Source organism: Solenopsis invicta, chromosome 5 (genome assembly GCF_016802725.1).
Source record: "Solenopsis invicta isolate M01_SB chromosome 5, UNIL_Sinv_3.0, whole genome shotgun sequence".
NCBI classification, from domain to species: Eukaryota; Metazoa; Arthropoda; class Insecta; order Hymenoptera; family Formicidae; genus Solenopsis; species Solenopsis invicta.
The window spans coordinates 7,358,808-7,380,216 of record NC_052668.1 but is presented as its reverse complement, the minus strand read 5'-3'; the positions used below and the strand labels follow the sequence as shown (position 1 = coordinate 7,380,216).

The following is a 21,409-nucleotide window of genomic DNA, read 5'->3' as shown; positions in this document are numbered from 1 at the left end:
CGGGGCCTAATGCAGTTCACCGTCATGCCTTTCGGACTGCATTCGGCTCCGGCGACGTTCCAACGTTTGCTCGACCGAATCCTGGGCCCCGAATTAGAACCTCACGTGTTCGTCTACCTGGACGACATCATCGTGACCAGCGCGACGTTCTCCGACCATCTACAGCACCTGCGGGAGGTTTTTCGGCGACTGCGCCAAGCCAAGCTCCGGTTAAATCCGGAAAAATGCCAGTTCTGTCTCAACGAACTTAAATACCTGGGCCACATAGTGGATGGCCAAGGAATCCGCACCGATCCCGATAAGGTTCGCGCCGTCGCACAGTGGCCAACCCCGACAAACGTGCGACAAGTCCGACAATTCGTGGGGCTCGCGTCATGGTACCGCCGTTTCACACCTAGCTTTTCCGAGACCGCCGCGCCACTCACCCGCCTCACGCGAAAGAACGCCCGATGGACGTGGGGACCCGACGAGGAGGCCGCTTTTTGCGAGCTCAAGCGCGCGCTCACCTCCGCACCCACCCTCGCGTGTCCAGATTTCTCGCGCCGGTTCGTCCTTCAGACGGACGCCAGCACGTACGGTCTTGGCGCCGTCCTCTCGCAGCACTTCGACGAGGGGGAGCGCGTCATCGCATACGCCAGCCGGTCGCTCAACGGCGCGGAGAAGAATTACAGTGCCACCGAGCTCGAGTGCCTGGCCGTGGTATGGGGCATCAGGCACATGCGTGGTTACCTGGAAGGGTACGAGTTTACGGTCATCACCGACCACCAGGCCCTCCAGTGGCTGCGCCGCCTGGATTCCCCCACCGGCCGACTCGGCCGATGGGCCCTCGAGCTCCAACAGTACACGTTCGACGTCCGGTACCGCGCGGGAAAACTCAACCGAGTCGCCGACGCGCTCTCTAGGTTGCCGGCCGTGTGCAGCAACCAGGCGCACCCCGTATGCCCGTGGTACCGCCGCCAGCTTCTCCGCGTACGGGAGCGACCGGGGGATTTCGCGGACTACACAATCCGAAACAATCGACTGTACCGCCGTATACTCCATTCGACCAATTTCAAGGACGAACCGGCCGAGACACAATGGAAGCGATGCATACCTCGCGACGAAAGAGGGACCGTGCTGGCACGGGTACACGACCACCCTGCCGCCGGTCACCTTGGCATCGCCAAAACCATTGCCCGAGCCGCGGAGCGTTACTACTGGCCAGGAATGTTCTCTGACATCGCGCGTCACGTACGGGCGTGCGCCAGTTGCCAGGCGCACAAGAGTGCCCAGGTCCGACCGGCCGGACTGATGCACGCAACCCACGTGGAGGCGCCTTGGGAACAGGTCACCACGGATCTAGTGGGACCCCTCCCACGGTCCACCAACGGAGCCGCTTGGCTGCTGGTCTTGCAAGACCGCTTCACCAAATGGGTAGAGCTGGTGCCGCTGCGGCGAGCGACCGCCACCGCCATCGCCCAGAACATCACGGACCGCGTCGTCTACCGCCACGGTTGCCCCGAGATCCTAATCTCCGACAACGGGACACAGTTCGTGGCAGGGCACGTGCGCGAACGGCTGCGCGACCTGGGCATCCGCCACCGGACTGCTCCAGTACACGCCCCTCACTGCAATCCCGTCGAGAGGACCAACAAGACGGTCAAAACCATGATCGCGCAATTCGTGGGCCGGGATCACCGCCGCTGGGATCAGCACATCACGGCACTGCAGTTCGCGTACAACACCGCCGTCCACGACGCCACCGGCTACACGCCCGCTTACCTAAACCACGGGCGAGAGCTCGAGACGCCACCACGGGACACTGACGGGAGACCCACACCGACAGCCGCTCCAGCCACCAACCAGCGACGACTCCAGGAAGCATACGAGGTGGTCCGAACAAACCTCGCCCGAGCTTTCAACCGTCAAGAAAGGTATTACAATTTGAGGAGACGGGCATGGAAACCCGCCATAGGAGACATCGTCTGGAAGAGGGACCATCCCCTCTCGAACAAGGGCAAGGCCTTTAACTCGAAATTAGCCCCCAAGTACATCGGACCGCTGGAGGTCCGAAAGATCCACTCACCAGTCGTCGTCGATCTGCGGGACAAGCACGGTAAATGGCATCGTCACATACATGTGCAGGACCTTAAGCCGGGTCATCGGCACGAACAGACCCGAGGAACAGACAACGCGGAGACGGACCATGAGGAAGCAGACGACGCGGAAGCAGACGACGCGACCGCAGACGACACGGAGATGGACGCCATGACAGACGACGGCGGGACCGACAAATCCGGAGCAGACGACACCGACGATGATGCTGCAGGAACAGACGACAGACTGGCCAGCAACGGGGCTCGTGCCGATCACGCCCGGACGGCGTGACTACCGGAAGGGAAGGAGCTACTTCCCCCAATTCAGAACGATATATAAGGAGGACCACCGCAACCAGGAAGGAGCAGAAAGATCCGAATCCACCATGGAATCCGACCTGGACGCAATCCTCACCACACCGGCCAACGACGCCGAGTTCGAAATCATCTGGCAGAGGATGATGCACACCACGCCAGCCCCACCGAACCTGTTCCCGTCGCCGCCACACCGACGACCAAGTCCGACAACCACGGGGACCTCGGAAAACTCCGTGCGCAGCATCCCGCCAAGGTCTCTCCGCACGCAACGCCGCTCCGACGGTCGGCGAAGCTTGCCCGTCCTTCAGGGGGCATCACCAACCGCCCCAAGGCGTACAAGACCGGTCACTGCCATCCGCGCCCCGCCGCCAGACCTGGTACAAAGGGCCAAACCTGCTAAGCGCACTCCCGCACCCTCGACGAGCCGAGCAACTAGGCACCCAGTGGTTGGCGTACGGATACAACGCTCGACGGCGGCCAACGCGCGGAAACTGGCTGCGCTACTGGCCGAACCACCACCGATGCCACGACGGGCCAAACAACTGGATAAGGAGACACGGCAGGAGCGAACGCGTCGCCAGCTGACGGCGCTGTTCGGGGACCCGTTGTCGGACCTAGAGGACGACAACGGGGCTGCCACCGTCACCACACCTCTAAACTGCGCAGAGGGAGCCGACCAGCCTCACCAGAACGCAATCTCCACGCCGCCGGAAGAGATCTCCGCAACACCGGGGCCAGCCATCGCGGGAACCACCACCCAGCAGACCGCCGCCAGCGAACCCACCGCTCCGACACCGGTCTCGCCAGCAGACGCCAAGGCCTCTAAAGCACCGGAGACCGCAGCCACCACCAAGAGCGGTGCACGCCCGGACCGACCGCCAATACCGGTGCGAGTCACCGACGACCTAACAGTGCACGTGCCATACTACGCGGCCACGATTTCGCGAGTATACAAGATCCGTCTCGCCAACCGCCGCTTCACGCTTCGTTTCGGTCGTAATGGCCAGTGCCACTACGTGCGGGAATTCCCGGCGTAGTGGCCAAAGTTCGCCACTCACAAAGGGGGGGGGTGATGTAACAAAACGCCCCTCCACCTCGCGCGCACGGCCACTCCGCTCCGTCCACCCGAGCAATACACCGGCAGAACGCCACGTGCGCGCACCGAGCTAACCTGCCGTCGCGATCACGCGGCAGCACGCGCGCCGCCCGTGGCGTTCGACAACGCTCCCACTCCGGGCCAGCCGACCGAACGCACGGATTGGTCCGCCCAACCGTGCGTTCGGATATATAAGCCGGCAGTGGGAACGCCGAGACAGATCTTCCCGGTCCGCCGAATCCGACAGGTCGAGTATCCTCGACCGCACTCCGACTCCCAAGAGGACGAGAATACTCGCCTCATCCTGACTCCCCTCGACGAGCATCCTCGTCGTTCCGGCTAGCCGAGTATCCTCGGCTAATCCTGTCATACCGAATACCGTACACCACCAATCACGGCGAGCATCCTCGCCGTAGCCGAGTATCCTCGGCTAATCCTGTCATACCGAACACCGTACACAGCCAATCGCGGCGAGCATCCCCGCCGTGCTCCGTAGCCGAGTATCCTCGGCGAATCACCGCCCACGACGAGCATCCTCGTCGAGTCCGCAGGCTGGGTATCCCTAGCCAATCCCATCCGTCCTCTCCCTCAGGGAAGAGTCTCTCGTAACCTAAAGCCTCGTCAGGGCATCCGCGTCCTGACGAGAACTTCGCCTCTTTTTGCACGAGGCGGCTCGGGCGAGACGCGGAATCGTCGCCGACGCTCCAATCCCGCGTTCCGCGACTCCCCGACCACCCCGGACACCGTGTCCGTTTAAAAACACCGCGTTTAGTTAAGTTCTTATTATGTATCTTTTGTAAGTAGATTTATTACGTGTCGCTTTACCATTTCACCCGTGTTATTACGGACATCACAATTTGATTCTTTTAGTGTAAATGTAATCCCGGCTCTTGCTTAACGTTTTCATTGAGCGAGCGCGTCGCCGTCCTTGCACCGTCACCCAAGCTAGCGATTCCGACAGCTCAACGGCGATTGGCCGCCGCGACCACCGCAAGCCAATCGCGTCCCCGCTTAGGCTAGGTCCACTCGCCACGAGGCGCTAGGCTCAATAAGCCATAAGGCTATGTGTAAATATAGCTAAATAAAGATCTCATATGTTTGTCAGCTAAATACCGAGTGCGATTATTATCCCGAACCCGACCAATCCGGCGAGCTTATCCGCAACCGTATCCTGACACCTACCCGAACCGCACGAAAACCACCAGCGTTACACCATTTTCCAGTAATTTTTATTTATTCATGGAATTGAAGTTTATTTACGATCTGGAAAAGAATAAAAAGAACATTTTTAGAAACATTATTGATTTTTAACATATAAATTAATACTGATTAATGTGTAATGTAGTTGAATAATTTTAAAGTTATTTTTACTAAGTTTATAATAAACAAAAATTTTATATGATATGCTTAAAATATTATATGCTTTAATTTGTACCTAACAATTAATAATTGTTTTATTAATTTTGATTTGTTTCTGATATAACCACAAACTTTAGAATAGATTAATTAATTTTTACAAATAGAAATTTAAACAAAATCCAGTGTTTAGACAAAAAATATTACAATAAATCTAAATTCAAATCATTCTTTTTAACTTTATCCTTGATTTTTTGTGTAATTATTTAAAAAAATAAGGAGACTTACTTTTTAAGCATGCTTCTGCGTCTCAAAGCTTTCGTCATCAACCGGATCACATTTGAGACAGAGATCGTCAATCTGATTAGTCTAGGGAAATTTTCTATACTTACGTTGAGTACCATTGTTCAATCCAATCCGAGATCCGATTAGTTATCGTAAATACCCCTGAGGGTGCCGTCACATAGGGCGTAACTTGCGTAGCGTAATTTGCGTATTCTAGTAACTTACTAAAATATGTTACGCCATTTTAAAGCCTTCTTTCACATGAAGCGTATTTCGCGGATTTTCAAGAAATGCGTATCTAATGCAACCAATTGCTGATTAGGGTTTTTCTTGTACTCTCTAACAGAAATGCTAAACAAATTTACGATTGGTTTTTGTAATTTACGCGTCTCGGAAAATACGCCTCATGTGGAACTGATACTCTGCACACTAGTATGTGTGAATCATCTATGTGCGAATCTAACCTGTGCGGGCATATATTCTTGTTTTTTGTAATTTTCAAAACTTTAGATATTTAAAACAAAATAAATATATGTTAGGCATTTAAGAAAAAGAAAGCATTTTACATGCAAGAAATTCAAGCAACACGGACATATCTATTAATATACAACTATTGGCCGGTATTCATAGTCGATTCTTATATTTAAGATCGTCTTAAGTATCACCTTAAGATGCCATCAACAAATCAGAGAGCCGTATAAGCATCTTAAGACGTTGCATAAGACAATCTTGAAATAAGACTCGACTATGAATACCGGCCTATAACCTTAAAATTTTGTATCAACATATCGCAAGAAGATTGAATAAGACAGAATGTTATTACAGAATAGTTATTATAAATAATAAATGTGATATAAAACTGTTTCTTAATTTACCCTGATATCATTATCTATCTTTCAATTTTGTTCTGCTTATTTAAGTAATACATGTGTTACCAATACATTTATACACAGCGTTTCTTACGCAGGAAATTGGATTCGACGTAACAATAATAACCATTGTGGAAGTAGACGGTGTGCGCGAAACTCGCAAACCACGCCCCTTTTTCGCATCGAGAGACTGTAAGTCCCCAAGTCTGCCAACTACGAAAAACTAAATGTTTGATGATATCAGGTTACTACAACTGTTTTGATTGCATCTTTGTCACACTCTGCTATATGTTCGTTGTGTCCTTTTCTCTGATACCTGGTACATATCATTATGTCTCTGAAGGGTACCAAATAATGTATCCCTCTGATGAATTAATTCATATTAGTAAAATTGTTGAAAAATGCTTTATAAATTTTCATGGTGACTACTTTTCCCAAGAAAATTATGTAATACACAAAATAATTACACTTGTTAAAGAAAATATCGAATACTATCAATGCATTCTCGATGAAATATTATAATTAATGTTTGGTACGAACTCGTACTTATATACGAGTAGAAAAATAAATAAAAAATATGTTCAAAAAGATAGTAGATTAATGTTAACGTTACGGCTGAAGAAGGTCAAGTAAGACCGAAACGTTTCGTAATCACAATCTTTTTAGATTTTAATAAATTTATTAAATTAATAATCGTCTTGCTTGTTTACGGCCTATAATTAATCTGTGATTTATAACACGAGCGCGAAACCATTGGTTTAAATATATCAGAGTTTTTTTATATAAATAAAAGTCGTTTATTATTATCCTTCATTATATTAGTTTTTTTCCTTTAATATTATCTTACATTTATATACTTTATTATTATCTTACATATCGTAGTTGTCGTTAAATAAAATTGACCAGAAATAATCAATTACTATTGGTACTGAACTGGTCACAAACAGGAGATTTTAAAACCAGCTCTTAGAAATTGTAATAATATTACGATATTCTTTGATTACTATGGAAAAGTTTATTTATAAAAGCCCGCGATGTTAGAAATGGCTAGAAATCGGTCCGAGTTCTCAGATCGAAAAGTTTGTAACCAATCAATGTTTAGCTTTTACGGAAAAGTGACAAGCTAATTGATCACACAGTTCTTAGCTCGAAAAGTTGCACCGAGTTTTAGCATTGTGGAGATGAATCTTAAGATTTTCTTTTCAAAATTATCGACATCTTCCATACGTTTTTTATATCGAATTTAATGTACATTTTATTATAGTTATACGATAAGTGCAATCATACGACATTCACGCACGTATATGATAAAAAGAGACCGAAAGAATACTAAATGACGTGCGTGCAACGAAAACAAACACATTCAGTTGTAACAACTTTACGGAGTTAAACAAGGTTGGTACACATGGGGACTTACGGTCAAAAAATAAGTGAGAGGGCAAAGAATTAGAGAGAGACGCTTGCAAACTGCGCACACCATGGCTGTGTTCCGATATAACTGCCAGTACTGGCAGTGGTGAAAAATCCGTTCCGTTATTGGTACGCAGCGCACTGCGACAGCATCTAGTAACATCAATGACGTCATGAATGGTAGCCATATTGCCACTGTGACTACTGCAGCTTCCAAGGTGAGGTAGCTACAGTGCAATATGGCTACTATGCTGTTCCGAAATACGATGCTATAGCAGTGCTGGCAGTAATGCAGTAATATTGGAACAGTTGTGACAGTGTACTGTCATGACGTCACATTTACTGCACTGCCAGTAAAAACGGAACACAGCCCATGTCTACTTCCACCATGATAATAACGTAAAAAGCGTAAAGTAACTAGGCGGAAGCTAATGTTCCAGTAAAACGATATCATTGGTTGGCGCAAGTTAAGCTTACGCAAGTTACGCCCCATGTGACGGCACCTCAGGGTGCACCTTTACTGGAACATTAGCTTCCGCCTAGTTACTTTACGCTTTTTACGTTATTATCGTTACGTCGAATCCAATTTCCTGCATAAGAAACGCTGTATACATGTAGTAATACATGCATTACTTAAATAAGCAGAACAAAATTGAAAGATAGATAATGATATCAGGGTAAATTAAGAAACAGTTTTATATCAAATTTATTATTTATAATAGCTATTCTGTAATAACATTCTGTCATATCCAACTTTCTTGCGATATATTGATACAAAATTTTAAGGTTATAGTTGTACATTAATAGATATGTCCGTGTTGCTTGAATTTCTTGCATGTAAAATGTTTTCTTTTTCTTAAATGTCTAACATATATTTATTTTGTTTTAAATACATAAATTTTTGAAAATTACAAGTAACAGGAATGTATGCCTGCACAGGTTAAATTCGCACATAGATGATTCACACATACTAGTGTGCAGAGTATCAGTTCCACATGAGGCGTATTTTCCGAGACGCGTAAATTACAAAAACCAATCGTAAATTTGTTTAGCATTTCTGTTAGAGAGTACAAGAGAAATCCTATTCAGCAATTGGTTGCATTAGATACGCATTACTTGAAATTCCGCGACATACGCTTCATGTAAAAGAAGGCTTTTAAAATAGCGTAACGTATTTTAAAAGTTACTAGAATACGCAAATTACGCTACGCAAGTTACGCCCCATGTGATGGCACCCTTAGCCTTTACCTCGTGATTTCTTGAATAATTTAGTGTCGAATCGTTTGCTAGTCGTTTGCTAGTTCCGAATATATAAGTATTATTCTAATTATATCGATAAATAATGTAATAATTCATTTATTAATAAATGGGATTTCTATAGTAACTTTAGCACTAGTAACTTTCTAGGTGACTCGATGCGCATGCGTTAGTTTTATCCCCAGTAAAATCTGTGGGTGGCATATCTGTACAGTCGTTTTCATTATAATTGCTACACCTTTTTTTGGATGCATTTCTGAACGCGTAACTGTAACAAGAGATGAGAACGACTGTAGTTGCGGAGGTTAGCGCGAAATGTCAAATGTTGGTATACAAGGTGTCGCAAATAAAATTTGGGTACCTTGGAGGAAATATAAGATAAGTATACTTGCAAATATTTTTCAAATAGATTTTTTAAAAAAATATTCGGTAATACTGAAGGAGACGGTCTTCCTCACCGATTTTGATGAAATTAGGCTTATTCGACGCGTTTTCACATGAAACTAACGAATCTGGCAGAAAAAAGTGTCGTTCGGCCACACGAACCCAGATATCAATCGGTTAAAGTTAGCGATTGTACAGGTTAGAATATCAGTCATCTCGGCGTAATGTAACGAACTGAGTATGCGCTGTGATAGAAATGTGCACGATATTTGAAATGCTTATTAATAATTATATCACTGCCACATTTACTACACTTGCTTGTATTTGCTAGAACATTATGTTGGATTAAAAAAAGTTATTAGTTTTTGTGCAATGTAGATTTTTTTAATAAGGCATGAAAACAATTTATTTTATAAAATTAATTAATTAAATTAATAGACACATTCCATTTACAAATAGATATCTTGTAACAAAGTCTACATATGTATTGCTCCCTTCACATGAGTTTGCGATTTTCCACACGAAAGGAGGTCTACCCCATTCCCACCCCCACCCATCCCACCCCCTGCGCGCGCGGGGGGTGGGAATGGGGTGGACTTCTTTTCGTGTGGAAAGTCGCAAACTCATGTGGAGGGAGCAATACATATGTAGACTTTGTTTCAAGATATCTATTGGAATCTATCTATCGAGATATCTAAGTGGAATGTGTCTATTAATTAAATTAATTAATTTTATAAAATAGTTTTCATGCTTTATTAAAAAAATCTACATTGCACAAAAACTAATAACTTTTTTTAATCCAACATAATGTTCTAGCAAATACAAGCAAGTGTAGTAAATGTGGCAGTGATATAATTATTAATAAGCATTTCAAATTTCGTGCACATTTCTATTACAGCGCATGCTCAGTTCTTTACATTACGCCGAGATGACTGATATTCTAACCTGTACAATCGCTAACTTTAATGATATCTCGGTTCTCGTGGCAGAGCGACACTTTTTTTTGCCAGATTTGTTAGTTTCATGTAAAAACGCGTCGAATGAGCCTAATTTCATCAAAATCGGTGAGGAAGACCGTTTCCTTCAGTATTACCTTTATTTGGATTACAAATTGCAATCGGTAGTTTCGAGAAATCGGTATCACGGTATCCTTCATGCTCTGTATAGTCTGTATTTGAATTATCTACTGCAATAGACATCAAAAAATTATTGGAATCATTGTTATCGTTTTGCTATTTGTTATTTGTAAAGAGCCTCACACATGAAATGCATAACATAACATAAGCACAACATAAGACCGATGGACCAATGAGCATCCAGCATAAAGTCGCCATATTGATTTACATAAGATTCCCATTGGTCCAGAGGCCTTATGCTACGCTTATGCTCTGTTATGCATTTCATGTGCGAGGCCCTTAATCCTTTTGCGACGAGAGTGTCGAATGTTATCTCGTGTAAAATCATGGTGGAAGGGATAGCATGGTGTGCTCAATTTGCAGCCTTCTTTCTCTAAAATCTGCGCTCTCCGTCGTTTTTCTGCCTCTTATTCCAGAGAGCTGCCAACTGTAAAAAGTTGAAGTATTTCACTTTTTAAAGTCTGTACACCTGATATAACTGTCTTTGTCGGACGTTTTCTATTTTCATTCTGTCTCTTTTCTTGCAGATAGTTACCGCTGTAAATAAATGTTATTAAATACAACACGACACGAAAGACTAACTGCGCTCATTGTAAAAAATTAATAAAAATTAAACAGTTTGTGTAAAATATAAAGATTAATAGTATTTAATAATAAAATAATATTTGAAATAACACTACAAATATAAATATCGTAATAAATTTTACGGTAATTTTAATAATAAAAAATAAAGTTCTTAAAAATTTAAAAAACAACTATTGATATTCAAGAATTTTTTCCAAAACAAGAAATAAATAGAATTATTAAGTCCACAAATCATTACAGAATATCAATTTTTTGTAAATAAAAAATTATTGAAATTTGAAGATATTTTTCCATTAAGAATGAAAAGAAAAAAATAGTTAAGATAGTTAAATTAAATTAAATAATATTCATTGATTTTATGCTTGAGCCACGTGTTGCTGTTTTTGAATGAACTGACTAAGACCATCTCTACCGACAAAATGTGTAGAAATAAGTCATTATTTTTTATGCAGGTTTCATGATAAATATAATAATTTATTATACACAATTCTTATATTATACAGTTTTTAGATACACATAATTATTTATTATTTTATACATTTCAAAGTTAAAAAGCTAAAAGCTAAAAGTTCTATTTGATTTTTTTCATTTTTTTCTTGTTTTTGGTGGCGTTCAACACATTCCGTTTGTTTTCTGTTCCTGAACTCTCTAAATAAGTGTACACTTAAAATGAAATAGATAGATGTTTCAAAGTTAGCGAAAGCAAGAAGGAACGTTCCAGTGCAGTCTAGTGCAGGAATAGAAAACAAGCCTATTGCATATGTTTCCTCCAACCTTCGATTACTGTAATAATAAAACAAAACATCATTGTTTATTGTATATACCAAGAATTTCGTGGCACATTAAGATAGCAAATTACTATCATCAGTAATCGTTCAATGTTGTTCTTACATTCTAAATCGACCCTTCGGTGATTCTACATCTATCATATATTCCTGTATATTCGATGGATCATCAGGGCTGACGAGTAACTCGGAAGACTGCATGTACATTTTCGTGGATAACGGGAAGCGGAAAATCTTCGGCTATGACTTTGAAGTCCATATTACTTTCATTTTCACTAAAATAGAAAACATAAATGTTACTTTGATAATGTTATGCAAAAAAAGGAATGTATTTTTCAGTAATTAATACATCAATTATTATTTATTCATGTTTACCTATTTTCCGTTTTTGGTAACAATAATGTTGGAACGGCAAAAGCGACTGTCTTCGAATGTCCATAGGAGGTCGAATCTTCTTACTTCTCACAAACAAATCTTCTGTGAAGTGTGCTAAGCATATATTTGCTGAAAATTCAAATGACAGAATAATAGTTAAGTTAACTAACAATTAATAAGTTAACAATTGTCTTAGTTTACATCAAGCACTTGATGTGTGCTATGTAACTTCCTATTAAATTATTTTAATTTCGACAATACGTATAAATGTATACATGATACGTACATTTAATTATCTTGAAAGATATTGTATCAGTTTAATATACTATTCTTTAAATTTATTGCAAAAGTTAAGATAATTAAATAGAAAGTTGTTGGTTAGTATATATATCAAGTAATTGGTGTTAGGTTAGGTTGCTCTATTAAGATACGAATATTTACAATATTTTCTTTTGGAACAGTATTGGAATGTTGTGTGTGTGCCTGTGTGTGTAATACAAATTGCAATGAAAATAATGTCATTACAAAAAATTGGCTAATAATATTTAATAAGACTTACCATTCTTAATATTTTTCGGCATAAAACTCTCTCCGATTCTCTGAATTCAACCTTCACGCATTACTGCATTTTCCGGAAATCGGAAAAAGCTTACTTGCGCTGGCAAGCATGTTTCGTTGCAATTTTTACACGATTTCACTACACAACGTACCATTTTCACTTTATTTTACAATAAAGTTTAAAAAATTACCTCAAAACACGTGTTGTTACTATGGACGCTATGAAGCAAAGACGCTGAAATTCACAGATCATATATAAGATAGATAGATATCTCCCGGGAAAAAAGATACAACGCTGTTTAGATTCTAATGCCATCTAGAGGTGTTACGTTCAACTATTTATATATATATATATATATATATATATATATATATATATATATATATATATATATGTATATAGGTTCCAGTATATTGTCAGAGAGAAACCTGAGAGAGACCAAGGCCATCCCAGCGTTTTACGTACGATAGCTTTTGCTCTACATCCATTTTCGATATTAGCAATATAATATTTCGACGATAATAAAATATTATATATTGCTAATATCGAAAATGGATGTAGAGCAAAAGCTATCGTACGTAAAACACCGGGATGACCTCTCTCAGGCTTCTCTCTGGCTATCTAAAAAGGAAAGCAAAGAAAGTTATTGTGGTTTAAACAAAATTTCATATATATTGTGGTGTAAATAATTCTTATTATTTATTTATCACTCATTGTTTACACTTATATTTTATGTGTAAATGTATCACATAATTATTTTATTTGTAAATATTTCTTGTTATGTCTTATTTGTAAATAATTAATATTTCATGTGTAAAAAACAAAGTTACTTGATAAATAATTGTAAAAAATACTTTTTTCTACAATTATTTTACCAATAACTTTTTACAATTTCTGCTTCTTATAGCTGCGCATTTTTTTATCGCTTGTTTAATCATTATATCGTTCGGCCGCATTCGCGTATCAAGTCCATTCATAACACATTGGTCCATTTATAACATTGGACCAATGAAATAAAAATATCCGTACAAATAATTGCAAAAATTTGTTAAATAATAGTCTTTGGTGAGAGCGACATTTAATCCATTCGGAATGCAATCTTTTACGGAGCGCAAGTCGAAGCCTTTTTGCTACATTACTTTTAAAACAAACGTTGGTAATCCAGCCCCTTAACAACTTGTCCGCCTTAACATACATTTCAAAATAATCCATATTTATATACGCGAGGGCATGGTTCGAACTGTCAAATTCTCGAATTTTAATAAATGTATATTCATTGTGAGAATTACTTGAAAAACTGCACTGACACGCAGAACAATCCCGACATTCTTTTACGCTATTTAACAACTTCCGGGCCATCCATCCCGCTACATACATACGAGTGCCTTTTGCAAAGTTATTATTATTATTTGCGTCGAAGTTTTGAACAGTTTCTGTAACACAAGAATCATCAAATAATTCTGCATTAGTCGTGTCATCGTTGGATGACTCTTTTGTTGCGTTATTAATAAAACTATTAAAAGTGAGAAGAAAATCACCATCGTCTTTCTCGCAATTTGTACCTACGGAATGTAAAGACGATACATTATTAAGTAACAGTGTCTTATATAATCCGTCAAATTGCCACGTTGTCGGAGAAACGTAACGTTGTCCATGACTACGGATAGCCCCGAAGAAGTTCTCTAGCGGATCTTGATTTACATTACGAGTCTTAAAATATTTGAATCCCATGGATTCAAGTTTGGCCCACAGTGTTGCCATCCCTTCGATTGTACAATTCCAATTCTTCAATGATGGTACAGTCGGTGTCGGTTTCTTCGTTTTTCGATGTACATACCTCATTGACTTCAGTGTCCGGGAAGCGTCTTTCCAAAATTCTAGGTGTTGACTGGTTTTTGTAACAGCAGTCCGCAATGGTGGATTGTTTTTCGTTGAGACACTGTTGGCGTTCACCGAATCAAACAGGTTATTGAAGAATATACAGACGTGCGAAGTATGCGAAGCCTCTGCTGGTACGCATATATATTTTGACATGGCTCTTGCACTGTCTGTAACAGCATGTATAAAGAACACATTGAAACATTAACAATATTGAAAAATTATTACAATTTTATATGTGTTTGCATTTAAAATGGAAATAGCTTACCACAACTCCATAAAACAGCTAACTGAAGAAACAAAGATACGGATCGGCTGAATATTTGAGCAGCATTCTTCACCTTCATCTTCCGAATTTTGTCGACTTTAATGTGCTGATCTGTCAATTTTGGCATGGCTCTATTTATTGTGCACTCATGCACGTCTATTTCATACGCTTTGTCAATATGAAGCCAGGTTGCATACTGCCTATCCTTTTCTGGCCTATCTGTCGCATAGTTAATCTCCAAATCCTTTGTTAATAAATTGTTTCTGATGCCTTTTAAAAGATGAGGAGGATCGTATATTGTTATTAGCGAACAGTTTGCAATGTCGATTTCCGTACCTGTCAAATTAAAATTCAATTAATAATTGTTCTTATTGCGATGAGTGTATTAATATATGTACGTGCAATAATATACAAACTTACACATATTTTCAGGTATTCCTGTCCTTATAGAATGTTGTTTTCGGAACTTTCGCAGTGCTGACATGTTTGCAGAACCTTGGTCACAAACTGTAGCTACCAGATTCAATCCAGCATGGGTTACAGTGCGAACATTGTCCTGAATGCATCGCATGAGTCGGAAATGGTTTGTTGAGCTCTCGCAATAATAATATCCTAAAGGTATCTTCCAGCCTGTTGCTATTCCTCGTAACATAAATACGAGCACATGATCAGCAAAGTGTTGAGTTCGTTCATTTCCGTAGTCTTCGAATCCAACGTACTTGTCCTTCGCTTCATTATATTGTATATGCGGTGTGAGACTCATTTCATCCCACATTAGCACACATACTTTGTCTAACTCCTTCATCTTTTGTGCCTTTTGCTTCAAATGTTTCAGCATCACTTTATTGATGCCAGTGTCAGAGTGCACTTTTTTAAGCAGTTGGCGTAAAGTGGCAGGTGATGGCAAAATGAACAAATAAGCTAAATATCGATAGCATCTTGGAGATTTTATATATAAGGACAAGGCCTTTCTCCTCCATGCTAAACCTCCTACCCTTCTGTTTTAACTTGACATTCCGTAGCTACATTTCAATAAATATTTTTTGTAACGTTGACAGCTTTTCTAAGTTTTCGAAACCTTTCGTTTTGATAAATACTTTTGCTTCCTTCAAGCGAATTGCATATCTAAGGAATATTAATACGTATTCCTCATTAATTAGAATTGATACATAGTTGCGCTTTGCGGTCGAAGTGTTTTTAATACCCAGATCAGACGACAAAACATTTACAATCAAATGTAACACAAGCAATGTAATACAAATACATTAAATTATACAATACACAGAATTATTATTGCTTGTGCAACAATTTGAATGAACCACATCGTACATTACGATAGGTAAGTAAAACAAATCTGTTTTGCGTACCACAGGTTATGCAACAGGTATTAAATGTTTTCAAAGTACGGTACCTTTTAATTTTCAATTTATTGCTTCGTTGTATATTCTTCAGATTATTGGCAATATCGTATAATCGTCTTGCTTTCGGGGTCAAATTGTGTTTTCTTGTTTCTTCCTGTAGAAGACTGCGACGAGAAACCGGTGTCCCTCTCTTTCTTTTAGGCGTACACGATATATTGGCTCTGTCTTCTTGTATCGGCGAAGAAATGTTAAATACTTGATCATGTTCCGAAGGTTCCACAATTTCCTTTGAAACATTTTCGACACTTGTCCCAGCCGCAATTGTTGCCAAAGGTTGTATCTGTATAGTGTTCGATGTCGTCGGCGAATCATATTTCATCACTGAGGACAAAGTCCCCGTTGGAGATAAAGCCAGCGTTAATTGTGTTAGCGGGTTTGGCATCATTTCTGGCGCAATTACGGATATGTTCATCCTTTCGCCTTCCAGCTCATCGTCACTTGTCGGCAAATACAAAGTTGGAACGGCGTCGTCTCTCAATGTTGGCTTTTGATATCCTGGAAGGTAGGCTGTTGGTTCAAAATGTTTGTGACACACCCGATATTTATCCTTACGGACTTGATCGTATGGAATATTAATAAGGCGCGGGTTGCGCACAACTTTAATCCAAAGACATCCTATCTGGATATTCTTTGGAAATATGTGTCGTGATGCCGTCCGACTCGTTATACATCCTGGCACTGCACATCTTTGTTTATCCATTTTTCCCGCACTAATTATATATAATAATAGCCGTTTGAAAAAAGTCATATGAGAAACACACACTGAAAATGTTCTCAAGAAAACGATACACGTACGATTTGTTTCTGCCTGCCGTTTCTGCGATGCAGGAGATAGATTTCACCGAAATGGCTGCCATTCAGACGCTGCTGCCATCTACAATTGTTACGCGATATTAATCCAAACACTGTTTCAGATTTCCGTATGGAGTTGCCCCACCGTGCTGAAATTGGAGCAATGACGCTGGCGGCGCTGGTATGACAGAAAAAAACGCAATGCACGCACTCGTACGTGTGACAAAGATGCGACCATCTAGGTTTAGCAACTTTCCGACATTAAATATTTCATTTTTTCACAGTTGGCAGCCTTCAGGAATAAGAGACACTTTGCCATGAAAAGGGGCGTGGTTTAGCCAAATTGAGCACACCATGTTATACTTCCACCATGGATTCAAAGATAAAACAGCGCGATCTTTGTTATATTGTTTCTTTAATTAAGTCTAGTGGCGAGCAGGGGCCTTAGCCGTTTTGCCGACTTGAACTCGCAATTTAAGTGTTTTGATCAGATCGACAAAAATGAATAATCAGTTGGTGAAATAAAACTGTTTTTCGTTCACTTCCAATTGGTTTCTCTCACCGCGTGTGAAAGGTAAGTTTATCAGAATTGCAAAATATAATATGTACATTTTTGTGTTATGTATATCGTACAAGTTATTAATTGAAGAAATGAAAGGTTAGGTGGAACAATGACTTTTTCGTCAATTGTTAAAAATGCACTCAGGAAAAGATTTGTCGTCCAAAATACATATACACATGAAAAATTCTGGCCATGTCCGAATTTATCATTTCGTTTATTTTTTGAATATATTCAGACAAATCTTTTTATACCAAGGTGCTAATAATAAATTGCCAATAAAAAAATAGTTCAAATTTATGCAAAACTATGAAATTTTATTTAAAATGTATTTTATAGTAAAATTACCGAGAAGGATGAAAACAATAAAAACTTTTTAAGCAATAAGATTTTGATAGTTTAACATAACATTTGGCAATGAAAGTTTTTGCTGTAAGAAGTTGGTTTACTTATATGTGCAATAAAAGTTGACTATGCAAATAATGCAATGTTAAAAATACATTAATAACGTGATTGTATTAATAATGTGAATATAATTGTTAATATATTACATTTCATTTTGAAAAATGTTTTTATTTTGCAGGTTTAATAAAATTGAAATTCGACGATGGACAATTTTTATGTTGTATGTGAGTTTCCGAACGAGGAGGAGACAGTTTCTATTGGCTACGCTGAATGGCTAACAGCTTTTGATAATAATGACAACAAAGAACTCACTGAGGCCCAATTGAAAGAACTGATCAATAGTGAACAACAAGTGAAAATGATGTAGCCAAAAGATTGTATAATTCGCCCACGTTCTGTGAATATGAAACAGACACTAGCAAACTGCAAATGGGAATCCGTCATAGCAGTATTACGTGCCTATGGTGGTAAGTACCCAGATAGCCAAACGTAAATACTCAATCTAAATCAAATAATTGCAGAAATTAAGTTGCTCGTCAATTGCTATTATGTTGCCTATAATTTAATGAAACAAAAATGTTTTTGTTAATTCAGTATTAATATGCTGAGTTTTTTTGTCAAACAACGGTAGAACAATTGTTGCAACCAATGTTTATAGCAATCTGATAGTAATATGTGAACAACGATTATCATTCATGAGTTGTGAGCAACGTGTCGGCAACCGAATGGTAATATAAAGTTAACAGAAACATGCGAGTATTACTTTTATTCATAAGTTGTGAGCAACACGTCGGCAACCGAATAGCAACTCTACTATAATAATAATTGCTGAAAAGTTTTCAGCATTTAGTTAACAATGATGTACAGTTGTGAGCTAAAAAGTTACAACACATTTTCTTCGATGTCATCAATTGGCAAACGTAATTGGTTGGATTCACAGGTAAGAACCAATTACGTTCGCCGTTTGATGAGCAAATCTACATTCCAAAAACCATCGAAGAAAATGTGTTGCAACCTTTTAGCTCACGACTGTACATTATTATTGAGTGAGATATGTGCACGTAAACGCCAGTACCTAAGCGACCAACTAAAGCGAAGCATACTTGCGCATGCATCGCCTAACCTATTTTTTTACTCCTATTATGAATGTACATCATTTGTCGTTGTGTGATCCATAAAACTAGTGAAAATTCAAAATGGCCCAGTGTCAGCAATGCATTTTCGACTTTTAGCAGCCACACTAGTAGCATGGAAGGGGAAGACTAGTACGTATGTATGTGGGCGCTTCGCGTATATGTGTAGAAGCCGCGTGTCGCGCGCGGAGGGATACCGATTCCGTTGGTGTGCGTATATACAGTCATGAGCTAAAAGGTTGCAACACTTTTTTTTGATGAGTTTTGGAACATAGTTTTGCTCTTAACTCACTAATCGCTCACCGATCTGCTCTATCTGTTGAACATAAGTCTTGATGACACAGATTTTGTAACAAGATGTATATAGTATTTATAGAAGGGATATGAAAAGGATTAAAAATTTTTTTACCTGTTGTTTATAACATGTTGGCAATTTAAAAACACAATATGTTGCACGTCAGTTGTTCACAAATTGCTGAAAATCGTTGTCATCAGATTGCCGACAAGTTTCTTGTATTGTCTGCAATCTGAGGGCAACCTAACAGCAACACTTGTTTCCTACCCATTGTTTAGATTTTAAGGATTCCTGACGTGTTGCGCGCCAGTTGCCAGCAAGTTTCTGAAAATTGAGTTTAAAGTCTATTGCCAATAGATTGTTGGAAACTTGCCATTATTATATTTTGAAAATTATTACTGACAAAAACATACTGAAAAGAGGATACCCCCTTCTGTTGCTTTGCTGACAACTTATGAGCGATATTTGTGGCAAGTTGCCGACAATTTGCAATCATTTGGCTATCTGGGTAGATACCCTGATAGCCATGCATGTTTTGCAAAATCAGACAACTTAATGCTGAGCATGAATTTTCGACTAGTTGCTGTGTATTTGCTGAAAACGTAACGCATAGTCCTACATATTCAACAACATGAGAGCAGATTTAAGACATTTTATGTCAGCAGATTCAAAGCAAACGGAGAGCAACTGTTGCTTATTCTGTTACCAACAAAATGACTTCTATTCGTGGAAAACATTTTGCTTTATCAATCATTTTCAACAACATAAGAGCAACGTGACGGTAATAAAAAAAGATAATGATGCTGTGCTTTTGTCGTGTATTTGTTAAAAACATTAAATATATTAATTATTGTCTTGTAGCTAAATAAAATGTCGAAAATGATTTGTGTGTATGTGCGCGCGTGTGCGTATGTGATTGTGTGTTTGCGCGAGCGTGTGTAATGTAATAAATAAACAGGAGTAAATTAATTATTTACTTGGCTATCAGATCGGATTGAAATGGATTTAACAAATGAGTGCTGACGTCACCGCTAGGCGGCCACGCCGCGGCAGATTTTCTCGTGAGTCGAGGGCGGCCACAGTCGTTATATCTAGGTGCCACCGCGGCGGACACCCCAGCTCATACTAACGTAAGCTTTTAGAACTTACTTGTTGTAAGCTCGAGACGAATACTCGCTCTCATTCTTTTCAAACGTGACGTGTGTGTGGAACATTGGTCACATAAAATTTTATATTTTTATATGTAAATAACAATTTGTATTGTTATTTATTCTTGTACATAAATTAAATATTTAATTTAAATTTAATTCTTTTTAATGAAAAGGATACAAGAAATACTTTTTTGTAAACTAAACATTTATTACGTTTACATTAATGTATTCTGTTTTAATAAATCTATCTGGATTCCGATCTTATTTTCAATCGGTCTTAATACCGTATTTTTGGTGTAAAAATCTCGATCGATTCGGATTACTTTTTTTTAATCGGTTTTATCGCACATTTTTTGCAGGGTAGTGACAATTCAGCAGAAAGAAGAATTAACTTATTTATTTTTTATATATTTGAAATAAATAAAAGTACAAAACATATATTTAACCGTTTTCGACATGTTGTTGAATTTTTGCTGAAATTTATGACTCAGCACATGTTGTTGGCAACTTGCTCTCATGTTGCTCTTTATGTATAACGATAAACCGTTGACAGCAAACACGCAGCATATTGGCAGCAAAACGTGCTGAATTCGTGTGATGTCAAATCAAAGGCAAATGAGGCACACACCTTGTTCTAAATTTGCTGAAAACAAATGCCCTTTGTTTTCGGCAACATTACAGCAACAACACAGACAGGTGGCTATCAGGGTATATATATGAAACATTTTTACATTATCAAATTTCTGATACATACGAAATGAAACCATTATTACGTTGTCAAATTTCTGATACATACAAAATGAATGCCAACAAAAAATAGCAAATAAATATTTTGTTTCAATTCATTCATTTAAATGATTAAATTAATTTATCACAAATGTAAAAAGAACTATTGAATAAAAAAATAAATGCTGAAGAAACATTTTTTAAATGGTTTTAAAATATTAGGAGTACAAATTGGAAACCGCCGTTTTTTGTCAAAATTTGAGGATTGATTGTTGAAAAATGGTTACATAC

General features: G+C 39.7%; 2 protein-coding genes across 2 annotated transcripts; one reads left to right on the top strand and one right to left on the bottom strand.

Moving 5' to 3' along the window:
- Nucleotides 1–2,461: 2,461 nt before the first annotated feature.
- On the top strand, nucleotides 2,462–3,430 carry LOC120357761 (mucin-2-like). The gene has a single exon (XM_039449235.1). It carries the CDS (start codon nucleotides 2,462–2,464, stop codon nucleotides 3,428–3,430), a length of 969 nt encoding a protein of 322 aa, XP_039305169.1.
- Nucleotides 3,431–14,608: 11,178 nt separating this feature from the next.
- Nucleotides 14,609–15,605, bottom strand: LOC120357805. Its single transcript, XM_039449366.1, has 2 exons — nucleotides 15,057–15,605; nucleotides 14,609–14,972 (listed from the first exon to the last, which is right to left on the bottom strand). The coding sequence occupies exons 1-2, from the start codon at nucleotides 15,472–15,474 to the stop codon at nucleotides 14,617–14,619; spliced, it is 774 nt and encodes a 257-aa protein (XP_039305300.1). The 5' UTR covers nucleotides 15,475–15,605; the 3' UTR covers nucleotides 14,609–14,616.
- Nucleotides 15,606–21,409: the final 5,804 nt, after the last annotated feature.